At 38.2% G+C, this 20,360-nt stretch overlaps 1 protein-coding gene and 3 long non-coding RNA genes across 7 annotated transcripts in view; 3 read left to right on the top strand and 1 right to left on the bottom strand.

The window, feature by feature from the left end:
• LOC118163085 overlaps window positions 1-13,533 on the top strand; it is a 30,231-nt gene extending 16,698 nt beyond the window's left edge. The window contains exon 2 of the long non-coding RNA XR_004748840.1: window positions 13,065-13,533. This is a non-coding gene — a long non-coding RNA (uncharacterized LOC118163085). The remainder of the gene's footprint in view (window positions 1-13,064) is intronic.
• Window positions 736-7,255, top strand: SLITRK5 (SLIT and NTRK like family member 5). 4 transcript variants are annotated; one of them, XM_035319501.1, is made up of 3 exons: window positions 736-873; window positions 2,303-2,397; window positions 3,388-7,255. In XM_035319501.1, the coding sequence occupies exon 3, from the start codon at window positions 3,396-3,398 to the stop codon at window positions 6,258-6,260; it is 2,865 nt and encodes a 954-aa protein (XP_035175392.1). In that variant the 5' UTR covers window positions 736-873; window positions 2,303-2,397; window positions 3,388-3,395; the 3' UTR covers window positions 6,261-7,255. The 4 variants fall into 4 exon arrangements, with proteins under 4 accessions (XP_035175392.1, XP_035175380.1, XP_035175399.1 ...); XM_035319489.1 differs by having other exon boundaries at window positions 738-873; window positions 2,192-2,397; XM_035319492.1 differs by lacking the exon at window positions 736-873 and adding an exon at window positions 1,079-1,178 and having other exon boundaries at window positions 2,192-2,397.
• A 188-nt stretch (window positions 13,534-13,721) lies between the features above and the next one.
• LOC118163071 overlaps window positions 13,722-20,360 on the top strand; it is an 8,962-nt gene continuing 2,323 nt past the window's right edge. Inside the window, exons 1-2 of the long non-coding RNA XR_004748826.1 lie at window positions 13,722-14,803; window positions 16,934-16,942. This is a non-coding gene — a long non-coding RNA (uncharacterized LOC118163071). The remainder of the gene's footprint in view (window positions 14,804-16,933; window positions 16,943-20,360) is intronic.
• Window positions 15,582-20,360, bottom strand: part of LOC118163077 — a 7,049-nt gene continuing 2,270 nt past the window's right edge. The window contains exons 2-3 of the long non-coding RNA XR_004748833.1: window positions 17,692-17,696; window positions 15,582-15,714 (exon numbers count right to left, since the gene is read on the bottom strand). This is a non-coding gene — a long non-coding RNA (uncharacterized LOC118163077). The remainder of the gene's footprint in view (window positions 15,715-17,691; window positions 17,697-20,360) is intronic.

Raw genomic sequence — 20,360 nt, 5'->3', positions numbered from 1 at the left:
GGTGGGCGGCAGCGCCGCAAGGACCCGGGATCCCGTCTTGAGGGGCTGGGGTCGGGGTGTGGGGGCGGCGGCGGCGAGCGGGGAAAGTTGCCCGGTACGGCGGACGACAGCGGGAGCGCGCCGGGGGCGGCGGCGCGGCGGTTGTATCGGCATGTGTGCGTGTGATTGTGCGCGCCCCGCCGTGCGTTTGCGCTCTGCGGGACCGCGCGGGCGGCGTGCGCGGCGCTGAGCGCCCACCGCGCTCTCAGCCGGGGACACCCCCTCCCTTGCCCCCCCCCCCCCCCCCGTTTCCCCCTCCATCCCCGGGCCGCATCCTTCTCCCCGTGCCCCACTCCCCCCCGCCTCCCTCCCTCTCCTCACCCCCCACCGCATCTCTCCTCCTCCCCGCGGCGCCGCGCACCCCTCTCACCACGCAGCCCCCGCCCGACACCGCCCCGCCTTCCCCCCTCCATACCCCCCCCATCCTTTCCCCAATTTTCCCCTCCCGCTGCGCTCCGTCGGCCTCCCCCGCCCGCCCCTCGCGGGCGCGCGCCGGAGCGCGCGCGCGCGGGCGGGCGCGCCGCCGGGGCTTGCCGGGCACGAGCCCACCCGCGCGTGCAGGGTGTCTGTGTGTGAGTGTGTGTGCACGCGTGTGTGTGTGTGTGTGCACGCGTGTGTGTGCGCGCGTGGGCGCGCGCCCCTGTGCGAGCGCCGGTTCCTTGGCGCCGCCCGGCCGCGGGGTGCTGTTTGTGTGCGTTTCTCACCGAAGCCTTCCCTGGCCGCAAAAAATCCTCCTCGGCTTCCTCATCCTCCGCCGCCGCCGCCGCCCCCGCGCACCGAACGGGTGCCTTCATGGGCTGCCACCATGCTTGGGCCCTGGGGATTTCGGGAGAAGTAAGTACCAGGGTTGACTTTTCTCGCGCTCTCTTTCCTTCCTCTCTTCCTTCTCCCCCTTCCCCCCCCCCGCCCCCTTCCCCCCGGGCTTTTCTTTCGGTTTGGCTCCCCCCCCCCAACCCCCCCCCCGCCCCCCCCCCCACCCCATCTCCCACCCCCCCCCCCCCCCCCCCCCCTCCCCCCCAGCCATTTCTCCCAATTCTGGGTGCTGCTCGGCTGGGTGGCAGTGTCCGGCTGGGGCCGCTTGCTTGCTGCTGCTGTCGGCGGTACTGAAAACTGCTGCTTCGAGCTGGATATGCAGTGCGGTAATCTGAGGGATGAACTCTTGGGGGGAAAAAAGCACACACACACACACACACACACACACGAGAAAAATCCCCATGCAACCCCTTTCCCCCCTCCTCTTCTCCCAGTATGAACCTCTGTAGGGAGCTGGCGAACAGCAGCATGCAGTCATCACACAGGGGTTTCCAGGGCGGGATTGCAACCTTGCATATAGCCAGCTACAACTTTATTTTCTCTACCTCCCATCCCCCCACCCCCCCTTTTTTTCAGAGAAAAGAAGGAGGCGGGAGGGAAGATTGTATTTGCCTCCTTTACTAACCATAATTGAATTAAAGTTGTAAAATGCCTGGGAGTTTAACACTGACCGGGCAGGTTTTCAATAGCTTTTTTTTTTTTTTTTTTTTTCTCTGAAGATCTGTCGGTTAATGGATGAATGGATCTGATCGAGCTGAGAAAGAATATGCTAGAGATATGCCTCTGAGTAAGATTTTTGCTGCCTTTTTGCAGTGAAGCCTTTTGGTTTGAGTAATTCCGATCCAGTTGATGTCTGGTCAGAATTAGAGAGATTCGCTGAGACTTCCGATTTCTTGCTGCATGACTGTTTTTGCTGCAAGTGCCAAATTTGCAGCCTTGAACCTGATGCCACAGGAGATGTCTTGCAGTGCTGAGACTTGCTGATTTTTAGGATGCGTTCCTCCAAACCAGAGTTGTGGCATGAGGATTGGTGCTCTGAGGTGGGCGATAGAAAATGCAAGCCTGCTCCAAGCCCCTAGCGTTTAAGCCCGGATGATTTATTAGCTTTCCCCTACCAACACACACAATGCATATATTTTCCTTATTCACATTGCTTTTAGGCTAGTAGAAGTAGAAGAAAGGCACAAGGAGTCAGAAAGACTGCAAGAAGGAATGGAAATGGGATTTATTTCCAACCAGATGAAATTTGGGTGTTAAATCACTGATGCAGGTCAATGGTAGGGTTTCCCCCCCACCCCCCACTGGCTTTTAATCAGCCTGGGTGTCTTCTCCCCTAAAGGATGAAGAGTACTGACAGCCATCGCTGCTTATAATCAGTAACTCTGATGCTTGGAATGTTGGCGATGAGATATTTCCATGAGACCTATTTAGATCTCTCCACTTCTACCAGGCTAGTTTTGCAGAACGTTGGGAATAAGCGGTATGTCAGATATGGCTGAGACTCCGAAGATGATCCGCATGCTTTACATTTTTCACAAATTTTGGGTGAGTGGTTAAAACATTTCCTCTAAGAGTGAGTGTGTGTGTGTGTGTATGGCTGTGTGTGTAAGACCTCTGCCTGATCATCACAGTTACATTGTATAGAACTCGATTCCAATCAATTAAGATGATTTACTTGTGTAAAGATACAAATGCATCTCACTCGACAGCTTTTAAGTGCACTCAGTAGGAGGCGAATGTATTTAATTTAATTACCGAAGAATTCTGCCACAAAAGTCCTCTATGGTGTGTGTGTGTGTGCGGCTGTGTGTGGCTGTGGCTGTGTGGCTGTGTGCAGTTGGGTGTGTGCCTGTGTGCATGCATGCTTTGTAAATGTACAGATAAAAATAACCACATAAAAGGGTTTTAAGAAATAGGTGATTTGGAGAAACTGTTAGTATCCTCTCTGTTGAATTAATCTGCTGTTTTCAGCACTGGGTATTTTTCTTTGGCTTCCTACCATGGCTTTCCCACTACTGGTTAAAAATCAAGGTAGCACTTTGGCTCTGTTAAAATAGGGAAAGACCTTAGTGCGCTGTTCACTGAGGAGGTTCTGAAGGGAAGGGGGAGCTGGGTAATAGGGGAGGTGGGAAACCTCGTAAAATGGTGCTTCTTTTCTCTTAAATTAGAACTGTGAAACTGAACTGACAGCCATTTTATGTATATTTATGGGGCTGGTTGTGAAAAAGAAATCCAATGAAACATTGAAATGTACCACATATGAATAGAACTAGAACAATTCCTTCTGCGATCTCACCTTTTTAAACACCGCAGGCATTTGACTCACTAGGAGTAGCCCATCAACCTTCTAATCAATGCATGTCATCCAGTTTTCAGAAGTGTGGGAATTAGAAGTGACAGGAGGATTTTTTTGTTTGTTTGATTACCAGTCCATTCTCCACTCCTCTGAAGATATATATAAACTTTGTCTGCTGTAAATTTTACAGGGTTATGCTATTATGTTGCTTTCTTTTTTTTTTCTCCTTACCCTTACAGGAAATAAAATGTACGCTTGCTGCTCCACAGTAACTTTGGAACAGGACTTCAACAAAAAAATGCATATCTGGATGCTGCAGACGATCGCATTTGCTTTAACATCGCTAGTCCTTTCGTGGGCAGAAAGCATCGAGTATTATGGGGAAATCTGTGATAATGCATGTCCTTGTGAGGAGAAGGACAGCATCCTAACAGTGAGCTGTGAAAACAGAGGGATCATCAGCCTTTTTGAGATCAGTCCACCGAGGTTCCCTGTCTACCACCTCTTGTTGTCTGGGAACCTTTTGAACAGGCTGTACCCAAACCAATTTGTTAATTACACAGGGGCTTCGATTTTGCATCTAGGGAGCAATGATATACAAGACATTGAAACAGGGGCCTTTCATGGTCTGAGAGGCTTAAGGAGGCTACACTTGAACAATAACAAGCTGGAACTTCTACGGGACAACACTTTCCTTGGTCTAGAGAGTTTGGAATACCTACAGGTTGATTATAATTATATTAGCGTCATTGAACCTAATGCCTTCAGCAAACTGCATTTGCTGCAGGTGCTGATTCTCAATGATAACCTCCTCTCCAGTCTGCCCAACAATCTTTTCCGTTTTGTGCCCTTAACTCACCTGGACCTGAGGGGTAACCGGCTGAAGCTGTTGCCCTATGTGGGCCTTTTGCAGCACATGGATAAAGTGGTGGAGCTGCAGCTGGAGGAAAATCCCTGGAATTGTTCTTGTGAGTTGATTGCTCTAAAGGATTGGCTAGACAGTATCTCCTACTCTGCATTGGTGGGAGATGTGGTTTGTGAGACCCCTTTCCGCTTGCATGGTCGAGATTTGGATGAAGTTTCCAAGCAGGAGCTTTGCCCCAGGAGACTCATCTCGGATTATGAAATGAAACCACAGACACCATTGAGCACCACAGGGTATTTCCACACTACCCCAGCCTCGGTGAACTCCGTGGCCACTTCTTCTTCAGCTGTTTACAAATCCCCCTTGAAGCCCCCCAAAGGGACCCGCCAACCCAACAAGACGAGGGTGCGACCCACCTCCCGTCTGCCCTCAAAAGACCTGGGATACAGCAACTACGGACCCAGCATTGCCTACCAGACCAAATCCCCGGTGCCTTTGGAGTGTCCCACTGCCTGCACTTGCAACTTGCAGATTTCTGACCTGGGCCTCAATGTTAATTGTCAGGAGAGGAAGATCGAGAGCATTTCTGAGCTGCAGCCCAAACCCTATAATCCTAAGAAGATGTATCTGACAGAAAACTACATCGCTCTGGTACGCAGGGCAGATTTTGTGGATGCCACTGGGCTGGATTTACTGCACCTGGGCAATAATCGGATCTCGGTCATTCAGGACCGAGCTTTTGGGGATTTAACTAATTTGCGAAGGCTGTACCTGAATGGGAACCGGATTGAGCGGCTTAGCCCAGAGCTGTTCTACGGGCTGCAAAGCCTGCAGTACCTTTTCCTGCAGTACAATGTCATCCGGGAGATAGAGGCGGGCACCTTTGAACCCGTTCCCAACCTTCAGCTCTTGTTTTTGAACAACAATCTTCTGAGATCTTTGCCTGGGAACATTTTTTCTGGTCTCTCCCTCTACAGGCTGAGCCTGCGGAGCAACCACTTCTCCTACTTGCCAGTGAGCGGGGTGCTGGACCAGCTGAAATCCCTGCTGCAGATAGACCTGCACGAGAACCCCTGGGACTGCACCTGCGATGTGGTAGGCATGAAGCTGTGGCTGGAGCAGCTCAACACCGGCGTCCTGGTGGACCAGGTGATCTGTGAGTCCCCGAAGAAGTTCGCCCAGAGCGACATGCGAGCCGTCCGGGCGGAGCTGCTGTGCCCCGACTACTCGGACATCGTCGTCTCCACGCCCACGCCGTCCCCGGGCCAGCTCCCGGCCAGGACCACCCCCTCCTCCTCCACCGTGCGCCTCAACGGCACGGCGGCGGCGGGCGGCTCCACGCCAGCGGGCGGCGGCGGCGCCGGCGGCTCCTCGGTGCCGCTCTCGGTGCTGATCCTCAGCCTGCTGCTGGTCTTCATCATGTCGGTCTTCGTGGCGGCGGGGCTCTTCGTGCTGGTGATGAAGCGACGCAAGAAGGGCCAGGGTGACCACGCCAGCGCCAACAACTCCGACGTGAGCTCCTTCAACATGCAGTACAGCGTCTACAGCGGCGCCCACCACCACCACCACCCACACCTCCAGCAGCACCCGCCCCACCGCGGCGGCGGCGGCGGGGGGGGCACGGCGCTGCCCAAAGTGAAGACCCCCGCCGGGCACGTCTACGAGTACATCCCGCACCCCCTGGGCCACATGTGCAAAAACCCCATCTACCGCTCCCGGGAGGGCAACGCGGGCGAGGATTACAAAGACCTCCACGAGCTCAAGGTCACCTATAGCAGCCACCCTCTGCAAGCCGGGGGGGGCTCCCAGCCGCCCCCGCCGCCGCCGGCGCCCGGGGGGGAGGATGCGCCCGGGCGCAGCCCCGCGTACAGCGTGAGCACCATCGAGCCGCGGGAGGAGCTGCTCTCCCCGGTGCAAGACGCCGATCGCTTTTACAGGGGCATTTTGGAGCCCGACAAACACTCCTCCTCCTCCACGCTGGGCACTGCCGGCTCCACACTCCCCGACTACCCCAAGCTCCCTGCCGCCTACACCTATTCCCCCAACTATGATCTTAGGCGTGCCCACCAGTACTTGCACCCGGGGCCGGGGGACGGCAGGCTCCGGGAGACGGTGCTCTACAGCCCCCCGAGTACTGTCTATGTAGAGCCCAACAGGAACGAGTACCTGGAGCTAAAAGCAAAACTAAACGCAGAGCCGGACTACCTCGAAGTGCTGGAAAAACAGACCACATTCAGCCAGTTCTGAGAAGCAGTGCTCCTCCCCTTTCCCCACCAACCACAGCATCTCTGTCTCTAGAGTATTTGTATTTAATAATCACATGCAAAACAAAGAAACATAAATGCTGACCTCCCCCTGCCCCACCTCACCCCCTCTTTTTCCCCCCTTAAATTCATTTTATTGTAGGGTGAAGTGCCTTGGCACGGGATTTTTCAGCTTTTGGGAATGATTCTGAAAGGGTGTGCTGTTTATTTTATTTAATTTTATAATTTTAGGCTGCCTTTTTTATTATTTTATTTATTATTATTTTTACTCTGGAAGTAGAAAACCACCTACTGTGTAAACTGGGCACAACACCACTAGCATTGTGCATGAGTCTATGTGTGCTTGGAGAAGGTGGCAGGAGGGTCTTGTCAGGTCATATTCAGGTTACAAGTACAAAAGTCGCGGTCCTTTTTTTTTTTGTCTTTATTTTTGTTGTTGTTTTGTTTCTGTTTTGTTTTCTTTTCTTTTGAACCGGCATTGTTTGATTTTATTTTCTTTCCGGTTATGTACAGCGCACATTTTCCCCTTCTAGCCATGTTAGCCATGGGTGAGTTTAAATGGCTTTTATGGAGAGATTAGCACACCCCAACTTTAATACAAGGTTTCCTTTTTTTAAGGATGTGTTTGTATGCTTTCTGGACTTTTGAATTAAAAAAAAATATATATATTATGATCTTTAAAAGGATCACTGTAGATGTGGACAAATCATTAAAGAGTGCAGAGATATATGATCCATAACTGGTTAGTGAAAATAACTTATTGATGAAATATAAAAAAATATTTTATTGTAGCACCTATTTTTATATGCACATTAGCATTTCTCTTTCCTTCACTATTTTAGGACCTAATCCTTCAAATTCTTACTCACTTGAGTATCTTTTCTTGTGGAAGAAGTCCCAGCTTAGACCTCCATCCTTCAGGCACTTAAGCACATGAATAACTTTAATCATGTGTGTAGCCCTGCAGAGCATTAATATACTCATTGAGCAAAGTTAGTCAAATGACCAAAAGATTGTAAGATTAGGAGAGAGGATGCAGAATTATTCAATTATTCTTACAAGTAAAATTACTGGGACATTTATTTTTTTTTTCTTTCTTTATTATTATTTTTTTTTTCCAGGATGGGTTCCAAAGTCTGCAGATGCTCTGAAGAGTAGCACTACATTGAGAGCTGCTTTTTTTTTTTTTTTTTTTTTTTTTTTTTTTTTTGCTTCGAAGCCGCTGCAGTATCAGGATAACCTTATAAATCATTATACATAATTCCAGTTAAGACCAAATCTTAACAATCTAAGACATAATCTGTTCACAACAGGGAAAAATAATGTTTCTTTATGCTAAAATGTACCTTTTAGCAACCTCCTGCTCAGGCATCTAGCTGGGCAAGCTAGTGAGGGACATGTAGTAGGCATTCTAGCAGGAAAAAACAAACAAACAAACAAACAAACAAAAACCTTTGGTTTTATCAGCATTCTTTCTCTTTTTTTGTTGCTCCCTCTTTTTTTTCCTTCCTTCCTTCCTTCCTTCCTTCCTTCCTTCCTTCCTTCCTTCCTTCCTTCCTTCCTTCCTTCCTTCTTTATTTAACCAAAATATAATGATTTGACAGTGGTTGTAGCCAGTTTCTGATTGCTTAGTATGGACCCTCATGTTTACTGGCATTTCAAAAGATCAAATGATGGACTGTACACATCTATTTACAATATCTTTACCCCTTTGGGCAGCAGGCAATGGCAAGTACATTGATAAACACAGCATCACTGTAAGATGGGAAAACTGGTGTCTCTCATATGTATCCCAGCACATGTGATTTTTTAATAGTTTCTGAATAAACACTTGATAAATATTTCAAATGTGAGAATATGAAATAATGAGTATCTGAATTTTAAAATTTCTTGCCAAAATCATCTGTTTATTTGTTGATTTCTCTTTACTAGCAATTATGCTTCATGATAAAGTCATAACATTTTTAGGCATCATATAATGTTTTCTTTATCTTTAAAACACAATATACGGTCATTACCAGCATACATAACATGGGTCAGTATGACACATAAATACATGTTTCACCAACATATTGAGTAGGATAGTTTTGTATTTACATTTTTTTCCTTGATAAAGTGGTCTTCAATATATGGGACGGTATATTTCACATGGGATTTTCTCTCTCGATGAGATTATCATGTTTGGTATTGTTTGTAGAGTTGATCACTAGTACATCTCTTATTGCAAAAGGGTTCTGTTTGGTTATGCTTTTCCTATCCATGTGTAGTATGTCACTTTTTACAAAAAAAGAAAAAAAGCTATATAACTGGTCCTTTGGAATTCAAGATAAATGTTTTGTTGGGATGTGTTCTTCCCTCTATGGCACCCACACAGAGCAAAAGAAAAATATATATATATATATCCCCACAGGACTGTATTTAACTTGGACAGTTTAGTGAGTGGAGTGTTATTTCAGTTTGAAGTGAAGATAGAGAGAGCGTTCTTTCGTCACAAGAGTAATAACTTATCTTTTCTCTGTACTGCTCTTCATTTCCTGTAGATTTCTCATTGACACTAGTGAGAAATGTGAGTACTACTACATGAGGTGCAGTTCTGGAACCCTAATTTTGAATTACCCCCTTTCTAACTATTGTTGAAACCACTGTCCTGGTTCTACTTTCATTTAAACTCAGTAGAGGCCCACTGTTGCTAAATTGGTATATGTAAGGAAATTTTCAGCCTCACTGGCTTTGTCATTCAGTAAGAGGAAGGAAGGCTTACTCAATAAGAAGTGAATGAGAAATTCCTGCAAACAGTGTGCAGCCTTTCATGTGTATATGTATTTTTTTCTCTGTGGGTCTAAGCTTATAAACAGGAGTTTGCATGGGAGTCACCAGAAAGGTAGGATTAGGTTCTTAATGTGAAAGGTACATTTTACATGGCATTCTGCCACAAAGAGGCAGCATCCACAAATGAGTAAATGAACAGGAATTGCTTGAATTTATAATAAATATCCAATAACAATTCCTCAGCAGTATCTTTATGCTTGCATTCTGATGTTGCTATTTCTGAGGCTGGTAGTATCATTGCTTCCACATTTTTTAATAACAGATTTTTATTTTTTTATTTTTTATTTTTTCCTTAAGATCTATATGAAAGTCAGAACAATTCATTTAAATTCCTCAATTTCTCATCTTCAGTAGAAAAAATATATTATTAGTTCAATTACTGGAGAAAGATGCTTAAATTACCTTCAGAAAGTGCATTCATGAAGACAAATCCTTAAAAAAGGATTCAGAGTGTAAAATAATATTCTTCACAACATAATTATCTTGCAATACACCTGAAAGGGCTATTTGTGAATGAGGACTTTAATTGAAGTAGGATTTACCACTCAATGGCTACAATGATGTATCATCTATGGAAAATTATAGTAAGAAAAAGTAGATGGAAATGTCACTTGACAAAAGATGTGCTTCTGATTTGAAAATACAGAATAAGTGTTTTGTTTGTTTGTTTTGTTTTGTTTTGTTTAAAAGTGTTGTATATGAATATGTCTCTGTTTTGTTAGCAAGAGCAGTTAAAGCTGAATGATGATCTGCTTGTTAGTGCTGACCAAAGGGGTAAAAGTAGTGTCAGAAGTAAAAAAATATATATTATTTATCCCTATTTTAAGAATTCAAAATATTATTTTAGCTTGTTTTAGGCTTGTTATCAGACTGTTTTAGTCTGGTTGTCAGACTGATTTATTTATTTATTTATTTTTGATGAATAATATTGAGCTTACTGAATCACTCATATGGCCTCACTTTTTTTTTTTTTCTTTTCCAAAAATGCATGAAATTCTGTAATAAAAGATGAAAAAAAGCAGAAAAGAATCCTGATTTCTCAATGTAACTACTAGAATCAAAACATGGACCATGATAATATAGACCTTTTAAGCTTATCAAGTAAAAGAGAAATTATTTGTACTTTCTGTTGCTTTTCAGTATTGTGCCAATTCAATGCCCTAAATATTCATGGTGAGTTTAAGGGTGAGATTCCTTTTTCTCTCTAACAGTCTAACATAAATGCAGCTTCCAATTATATACCTCTAGGGCCCGAATTCCCCCACTTTTTTTTTTTTTTTCTTTTTTTTTTTCCCATCCCATTATTTTATTGCTCACTTTAGTTTGTAAAAACATGTACAGATGTTTCTATATACTGCAGTGTTTAATTTCTGAATGTTTTCTGGTGTTTTCATTTTTTTTCTATAATGTAGCTAATTCCTGGGAGCATTCCTTTACACATTAGATGTAGTAGTACCGTTTCTCATATCACATAATAATTATTAATTTAACAACAATAATATTACAATATCATTAATGAAGAGCCTCTGGCCCACAGAAAACACATCTAAGAAAATATATCTGAAAAACCACTAACAGATAATCATGATTGGTGGTAAAATATGAAGGTAATATCCAAGTTCTGCTGGTTGCTTAGACACATTTGAGCTGGAACTCAAATGTGACCAGTGTGTTGTGTGTTTCTTACAGAAACTTAAAGGTCTGCTTAATGCATATGGTTCCCACTCTGGGGCAGTCTGTTAAGGCAAATCCTGAAGGATCTGACTTGATGACAGGGTAAATAACAGCTTCTTCATTTTTAGAGGAAAAGTTCTTTATATTACCTGGTGTCTGTGCGGATACTGAATAACCTTTCATGTGAGTAAAAACTGGCATACTGAAATGCAACATCTCCAAAACAGCCCCCAGAAGAAGGGTGCCAGAATCTTTGGTTGTCACATGCAGAACTGAGAATGATATTGGCACTACTGGCGTTAAGAAGAAAAATGAGGGGAGAAGAGAGAGAATGGCAGATAAATTCCATAACCATCAGCCTTCAAATGGTCTTAATGTTTGTATCAATTATTTGATTGTAGGGAACTTGTACCTCCTTTCTGCAACATCCATTTATTCTGGAGAATGTAGAACCTCAAGCCAGAGTGACAACTGGGTGGAGAAGTAGGCGAGTGAAGTGGTTGGGTGAGAAGTGTTGTTGCAGAATAGCAACACTATGAACGGGTTAGCCACTTGTTCATTTGAATAATTTCCCAAATCTTCTAAGAAAATTTGCAATGTGGTCTGCTGGAATGAAAGCATATAAATCTCCATGCAGTCAAGCAATACTACCTTTTGGATTTGTCTTTATCCATCTATGTGTAAATATTATCCTAATATATATATATCACAACTCTTTACAATTTATATTATTTTCTTACATTTCATTATTCAGCTACATTTCAGACTACCTAGTAGTATGATAATACTCCAGAAATACTATGCACAGTTATCTTTTGGAATATTATTTTTTATTCTTAAAGCACTGAACATAAGAGAGTTAGGAAGCACAAAGTAATGCACTTAGGTCATAGGAACCAGAGGCATTTAATTCACTGAATATACAAAGAAATAAAGTGTAATGAAGTTTGTAGTCAAATGGTTATCAAATTAACTATTTAACTTACAGCTAATGGGCCATATTTTGCTTCTAGTTGTATAAAACTGGACTCCGTTGACTTGTCAAAGTTACAAAACATTTACCTTGCTCTTGTGAGTTGGGCTTTACGTCATTGAAATAAGCCATTCTCTTAGCATTATTCTTTTGTAAATTGAAAGATTTGAATACAATAGTCTTAAACATTTACAGTACTACTACCTGCCCCCAAAATAATTACATCTATTTCCAATCTGCTGACAAATTAACTGAACATTATTTAAGTATATCTCTGTAAAATTTAACTCAGAACCAGAGCGTCCTGATTTTGTGGGGAAGTTCAGTTTACATATACGTATGTAGGCCTTGAGCATGATGGACAAAATGAAGTGACAACATGTTTTACTTAATTCTGTAGGCTTGGTACTCAAACCTTGAATTAGGTTTGATAAAAATTGTTTTTCATGTCATGTTTTGTTTATTTATTTGTTTATTTTTTCACTCATTGAGCATATCACCATTTTTACTGCAGTTGTGCAGCCTTATATTTACAATGTATTTAAATTTTGCAGAAAACTATGGACAACATCGAAACTAAATGAAGATTTTTATTTTTATTTTTTCTGTCTGGACACATTTTTAACTGTTATATATCATGACATTGTTTGGGTTGACCTTCCAAAAACACATCCACAGTGGGTAAGATAGAGTTGAAATAATAAATGTCTAGTTTAATATGTCATGTAATAAAACATTTTCTTCTCATATTTTAAAAAATGTATCTGATTTTGTGAGCGTTAGATTACCAATACATTCTGTTAAATTTGTAGCGATACTGTGACCAAAAATAATAATAATAATAATAAAAGAGTTTATATTCCTGTTTGGAAAAGGGGATAAATACTGTTGTTGTCAGAAAAATCATATTAGCTTTAATCAAAATTGCATTTTAAAAAATGACTAAGTTAAGATACCTTAAAGTAAAGCTTGAAAGGTGAAAATCTAATTTTCTAGTTAAGGAAAACAGAATTTAATTACCAAGAAGATTAATATTTTAATTATACCGTCTGCATACTAAAAAAGAAATGCGTATGTGTATGTATATGTATATATACAAAAGTGTATGTATATGTATATATATGTGTGTATATGCATACAAATATCTATCTATATTTCATTAGTTAACATTATCTTTATCGTGATGTAAGAATATTTCCATATGTCTTTTGAAAACTTTTAAGCCTGGAATGAAGCACAAGGCAGACTGCTATGTTCTCAAAATTACAAAACTGTCACTTTAGCCATAGAAGACAGTGACTTGTCTAATAGAGTAATGTGAATGTTGATTTGGTATTACTAGAAACAAATGATCAGGCCCAAATCCAGTTTGCAACTGTCTGAATATAGAGTGAGGGAAATTGATATTCCTGCATCTTAAAATCCACTTTTTACACTTGAAGCCATGTCACATAATGAGTGGCAGAAATTTAAATCTGCTGTAATTTCATTACAATAGTAGCAATTAATTTGTCCAATCAAGTGGATAAATAAACACATGACAAATGTATCTGTGAAAATGAAAACAGTCCTTACAAATATTAGATATCTGATTTCAGTTTTAAAATAATAAATACATAACTGTGTTTAATTATGAAATAATCATTGCAGACAAAGATTTGCTCCTGTGTAAATGCTGATCTTAGGTGAAATATTCATTTTTTTACTTACAGGTATAGTAAAGCTGTTATTCCTATAGCAATTGTTTTCAAATAAAATTAAAGCAGGGTTGTTCACAGTATTGATACTCTTCAGATATGATACATTTTTTCTCATTGTAAATTCTATTTTAAAATTTATAAAATTAAACATTTTAAATGCAATTTCAGGTTGACTTTTTTTTTTAGTTTTATCATGTATCATGGATTATATCAAAAATTAATTAAGAATCCAATTTTAAACAGTTTTACATAGTTTTTTTTTGTTTGTTTTGTTTTGTTTTTAAGTCATTCATAGAACTACTTATCAATGATATAATGTTGTGGTTGCATGAGTTTATTTATAGTTACATAAGATATTGAACATTCTGTTAGATTTTATCTGATAATATATAGCAAAACCTAATACTGATAGGGTATGGTATGGCTCACATTAATATCAAAATTCAAGAATATGTATGTCTATTTTCAAATTTATAAAAAATGCCTATATTAAGATCAAATAACTCAAGACATACACTTCACACTTTCAAAGAATGAATATACTGATGAGTCCTTCCATCCCAAGTACAAAAATCTTGCTTGGGTATGATGAAAAGTGCATCAAAGGAAAAAAATGACTATTCAGTGTATTTGATGTTTTTGTTGTAAATGAAAATTCCCCCCTCCCCCCTTAAATATATATATATATATATATAGAACATCTTTATCTTATGTCTTCGTTTCTTCCTGCGATATTTGAGACTGGTTATTAAATGCATACATTACATAGGAAAAATATATGCTGTACATGAATTTCAAATCTTTATCTGTTATAACATCTCAATCAGTTATAAAAATTCAATGATTTATAACTTTGAGTGTTTCTATAGGTTATTGTCTATGGTGATTAAAATATGCTTGGTCTTTCCTAGGGTGGATATTTTTAGTTTACCTACATCCAAAAATAACATGCAATGTAGTCAGTTCGCATTGTGTAAAATATTTTAAAATTCTCTATATTGACAACTTCATACCATTTATAATATTAATGTTTCAAAAACATTGTAACTGTATCAATTAGACTTAACAGCTGCGCATTTTCCATTTTATTTTTCTGTTTTCTTGTCTTTTTTTTTCCTACTCATTACTTGTAATCAAAATACATTCCTTTGTTTTGTAGTCTGCTTTTTATTTTATATTGTGCATAGACCACAATCGCATGCAAAAGGATCTGGGCTATTTTTCTCAAGTATGTATATTTTCTTTTAAAGCAAAAGTATTAGACTTTTTGGATAGATATTGATTTTCTAAGCAGAAAATGGTCTCCCCTCCCTCCCTCTCAATTTTTACACTGGGAGGCAGTGAAGAGGCGTGAGTAGAGTAGCTGGAGTAATACCATAAGCAAAATCCTCATCAGTGTGACTAGAAATTATGTATTAGGTAGAATTTTTGTTGTTGTTGTTGTTTATTATTATATTTTTTATATTCCACTTGTAGCATCATTGCTGTAAACCTGTAATATATGCACATGCATACATAAATATAGTTATATGAATTTATGTTTGGACACCAATGAACAATGAGCCTTTTTTCTTTTTTCATTTTTTTTTTTTTTAAATGCACCTTGTCTCAAGAAAAGAAACTGTTTTATAAATAGGCAATGCTTATATAGGATTTTTTTTTTTCAGCATAGTAATTCAAGTGGTAAATCAATATCTATTGATTAATATCTAGACACATAGCAATGCAGACCTCATCAATAATTTTTAATCAGGTCTGAAATATTTATTTTTACCTTTTTTGCATAACAGGTAATAGCTACCAAAAAAAAAAAAAAAAAAAAAAAGTGACAAGGTACCATAATATCATACTGAATAGTAAAATCTATTAGGTTTATTGTGTGATATATTAATTAAAAATTCTACTAATGCCTGTTGCACTAAATTGTACATCAACTCCTCCTTAGCATTTCCCCAAAGAATAAGTTGCTACTCTTTTGAGAAAAGTTGTTTCTGTAATATGAAAAGAAGTTAAGATAATCATTCTAAATTCAGCAGTTTTTAGAAATAGCATAGACTGTATTTGTATTGGTTAATATTTTTTCATCCTTATGTGAATTTTGATACTGCATATGTTCCATAATCATCACTATACTTTAGATACTGAATGCTTTCTGTAATTGAATATTTCTTAAGAATTATCTGCTTACAAATGAGTTTTGTTAGATTTTGTTAGGATCAGAGGTTTAATTATGGATAAAGAAAAAAGAAAAAGAAAGCATCCTCTCATCATTATCTCTAGATTTCTCACCAATTAATTGGATTTTTAAAATGTTAAGATATGTTAGTTTCACCTCATTTACTTTTCAGCTGTTTGAGAAATAGTTACTCTAACTAATCATCTCTAGTGAAATAAGAATTCCCCGATTTGGCCTGATCAATACTATATCAGTTCAAATTACTTACTCAGTGAAATTATTTTTCTCTTATGTTTGCCTTATACCTAGTTACACTTACTTCCTGCTCTGTGTGTTGATATAAGGCTTCAGAATTGATCATTTAATCATTAAATCTCAATAATATTTCACAACCATAAAATAATAATGTAACACAGTAATGAGGAAAAAAATTCAAACATAGATTTTTTTTTTTTTCCTGACTACTTCCAATATATGAATAATCTGATTAACATGAGCAGTCTTATCAGATTTAGTTGAGATTTATGTGTAACATACTTTCATGTCTGAGAAAAGGCATGCAAATATATGTCTGACACATACAGACTTGAGTCAATCCTTAGTCTGAGTTCTGGCTTGCTTGACTGAGAATTAATTGCTTCTTAACATCTTAGGATAATGATAATTCTAATCAAAGTCTTTAGTTCCTCTGGAGATGAAGCAAAAATCTTAGTAGAACTTCTTGTTTATACTTGTGTAGACAATATGTTATTAGGTTTATATATTAGACAACATTACAGTATTTTTATGTGCTCAGAAAGGCATGAGAGCTTGAAACCTAATGCTAGTTCAGTTTCTGAAAGGCCTATGTTTTTTTTTTTTGATTTATTATTATTATTATTAATTTAATGTTACTTGAAAAGGTTATTTATAATAATTTTTAAGTCTAAGCAGAAAGGATTAACAAATATTTTTATTTATTCAAAGATCCAAATACTAAAGTCATATATAAATTATAGGTAGTTATAGGTTTTGAATTTCTTCATTTAGGCCTGTCTTCTAAAAAATTAGAGTTGTTATTCAAATAGGAAAAACACGTTTTGAATGATGTTTAATAGCCATCAACCAAAGGTTTCAATAAGAATCGTCATTATTGTTGTTGAACTTTGCAAAATCAGATCATATGTATTTTTAAATAGGGGGATAATATCTTTGCATTTTCCTGCTAGTTGAATTCCCTCAGTGATTAATATGAGCCCTTTTTAATGAATTCACATTTTGGGAATATGTCAATTTATATTTATCTAATTTTAGATATCTAAAAGATAAGTGTTGTCAAAACTATTTGCTAACACTGAGAAGAAAGTAGTTATTTGCAGGGCAAAGAGTCTGAAAGCAAGGATTGTTGCTACTAGGAGTAGAAAGGATACCTTTATTTTTTCATTGTCCAAATACATACATGCAAAAGTAAAAATATAGCAAGTATAGTATTGAATATTCAAAATATTACAAAATCTTACATTTTTAACTTATAAGCTTTTTTTTTTTTTTTTTTTTTTTTTTCCTTTTCTTTTCTTTTAAACATATAAGCAGCCTTTTAACCCTTGCTATAAGATTCTTTCATATAAAGGACAGCTAAAGTTAGAGCAGCGTAGTCAGAACAGAGGCAGATATTTTGATCTAATTTTATATAACTCTAAAAGAATCTTTTTGGTCAGTTGGTTTATTTTTGTTTACACAGGAATCAAAATTCTGCATGTCAAATCTGGAAAGTATGGTGTCATAAAATGCCTTAGTGTCTGGACAAATAATTATTCAGCAGCATTAAAATTGCTACAGCAAACTGAAACTTGAAATTAATATATGATGTTCTGTGAATATGGGAGATATTTGTGAGTGTGCTTTGTTGAAAACTAATTGATAATTATGGCTTGCATTCCTCTAACACCTTTTTTTCCCAAAGGATCATAAAGTGCCTTGCAAAACTGGGGCCTGTTCTTGCCCTGACTGAAGTCAATGGGAGCGCTGCCAATGTGAACATCTCTGGGCACTTAAGCTAATAAAAACTGCATTCAAATATCACTTCTCCTACCACTGAAATATATAAGTGTTCAACTCACACAGCAATATTCCCCAGTGGTTTAAGACAGAAAGCGAATATTGTCAAATGCAGACAGCCATTTTCATGAAAGGAAATATAATTGTAAAGGAGTACATTGTCCAAATATTAATGTTAATATTCCAAATTTGGTTAACATCTCTGTTTGAGACTTCATCCAAACCCTTATTTATTTATTTATTTATTTATTTATTTTTTCATATGTGAACATTAATACATTAATTTCCTTAGTTATAATGACTGATGCCACTTTAATTGTTCATGTGTTACATACACCTATTTTGGGGGTCAGATTTGAAATTTTTGTGCAATAGCATAAAATAATTTCAGAAAAAAATATAACATGGAAATAAAGAAAATCCTGCATATCTATTGTAATATTTTCCTGATTATTTTTTAATTGCTGCCTGAGTTGTATTACAGTCAATATTGGGATATATTTCCATACTTTTTCATTTTGCATATTAAGCTAATTGCTGTGGTAGTTTGAGGACAGAATTTGATTTTTTTGTACCTGTTATTCCAGACAGTTGGAAGCAAGTTTTATGTCATGTATTCTGATATTTTTAATACTAGGCCTTTCATGTAACTACAAAACAAAACAAACAAACAAACAAACAAACAAACAAAAAACATTAAATAACATACAGTGGTGAAAATAAGGGTGATCTAATTCAGAAATTAGTAATACTGTAAAAATGCTTGAATTGTTTTTCACTCAACTATTCATATTGCTGAATGATCAATTACATTTTTTAATGGTTTTAAAGTTATTAAAGTTTACCAAATGAAAGAGGAGAACTTTCAAAGTATAAAATATTCATTAGCTGTTGGACTACTTTGTTTAACTCTAATTAGGTGCTATAAGACAGGACTGAAAAATAAGCAGCTCTGAAAGTAACTAAGGTACAGAATAACTTATTTAATAGAATATCTGTCAACTTAAGTCTTTGAATCAAATGGTTTATCCATGCTGTATATTGAAAAAGAAGTTCTAGATTACAGGGGTAGATAAGTTCAACACTTTCCTTGTAGTCTTTGGGTAAATATTTATTAAATCTTCTGGCAAAATCACAGAAGATGCAGCTTTGCATTTTTGCCATGTTCAAGATGAAAATGCTCTTTATAGTTCATCAAAATACTATCGTTAACTTACTAAAGAGAGAGACAGACAGACAGAGAGAGACAGACAGACAGACAGAGAGAACCCCAATTTTTAAAGCATATATTTTTCTTATTCTGCACCTGGACAGGCTAATTTAATTCCCTTGGCCATATCAGAAGATGGGATATTCATAAAAGTTTTTTTTTTTTTTTTTCTTGTTTGTTTGTTTTTACAACTATTGTACACATGTTGCTTTCAAGCAATTTTGAATGTGTTTGAGAAAGGCATTCTTAATTCATCAGTAGATCTAAATGTCTTAAATATAAATGTCTAAAAATATATTTTACAACCTTTTATAACAATAAGAACCTAGAAATATAAAAGTTAATAAATCTATGTAGGATGAACAAATGCCATGTTTTCTTACCTCTAAATCTATCTAGAAATCTCATCGTCTCTAGTAAGAATTTAAGTAAAAATAATTTGACATTACTGTTCCAGAAAGCTGCAGACAAATACAGAAAATAATCATTGAAGTTAACAGGTGGTTATTTTTATTTTCAATAAAAGTATTGAATTCTTAGTACTTTCAATCAAGTGATTAAGCCATTACTATGTCATAAACATATTTTATAGGTTACAGTTTAATGAAAGACTTATTAAATTTGATACTGAATTGTTTCACAGACAAAATGAAAACAAGAAAGAAGTAACTATCCATGTGCTGATAACTTAGGCCAGAAGGAATCTAGCACTTCAGTCAAAAATAGGTTTTGGTTTTATCCTTAGTTTAGGATTACTGTGTGATCTCATGGTTACTTAGTATGTTTCCTATTAGATCTTCCCTGCAAAAGGCCTGATTTTGCAATCCTTAATCAGGCAAAACACTCAAAGGAGTATTTAACGAAGAAGATTTCCATCTCATCTTTAGATTTAAAATTATGTAATTCATACAGAATGATGTAATAAATAAGGGCTAAATGGCAATTACTCAAAAATATTTAAGGGACAAAGTCTTATGCCTTTGATGATCCAGGTCTAAATGACTAATGCAATACTAAGATCATATATGCATTTGTATTAGAAATAAATTAGCTATGGTCAATTTTTGCATTCTTTGATAATTTCCATCTTGCTCAGCAAAGCATTGTAGGATCCAACCCTTAAAATCTTTTGTATTGTATTTCTTCACTAATAAATATTTTGTAAGACTTTACTGGGTACTACAATACTATTTTATTCACAGTCATTTCCAATAAACATGTTTTTATTTGCATATCTGTAAGTTATGGATGCCCCACCCATGGCAGTGTTCAAGGCCAGGCTGAATGTGTCCCTGTGCAACCTGGTCTAGTGGGTGATATCCCTGCCCATGGCAGGGGCACTGGAATTTGATGATCTTTAAGATCCCTCCCAACCCCAGCCATTTTATGATTCTATTATTCTATGATAAAAATAAGGGTAAATTAACACTTTTTCTCTTTCTTTTTCTTTTTCTTTTTCTTTTTCTTTTTCTTTTTCTTTTTCT

Source organism: Oxyura jamaicensis, chromosome 1 (genome assembly GCF_011077185.1).
Source record: "Oxyura jamaicensis isolate SHBP4307 breed ruddy duck chromosome 1, BPBGC_Ojam_1.0, whole genome shotgun sequence".
NCBI lineage: Eukaryota > Metazoa > Chordata > Aves > Anseriformes > Anatidae > Oxyura > Oxyura jamaicensis.
This window is presented reverse-complemented; position numbering and strand designations above follow the sequence as displayed.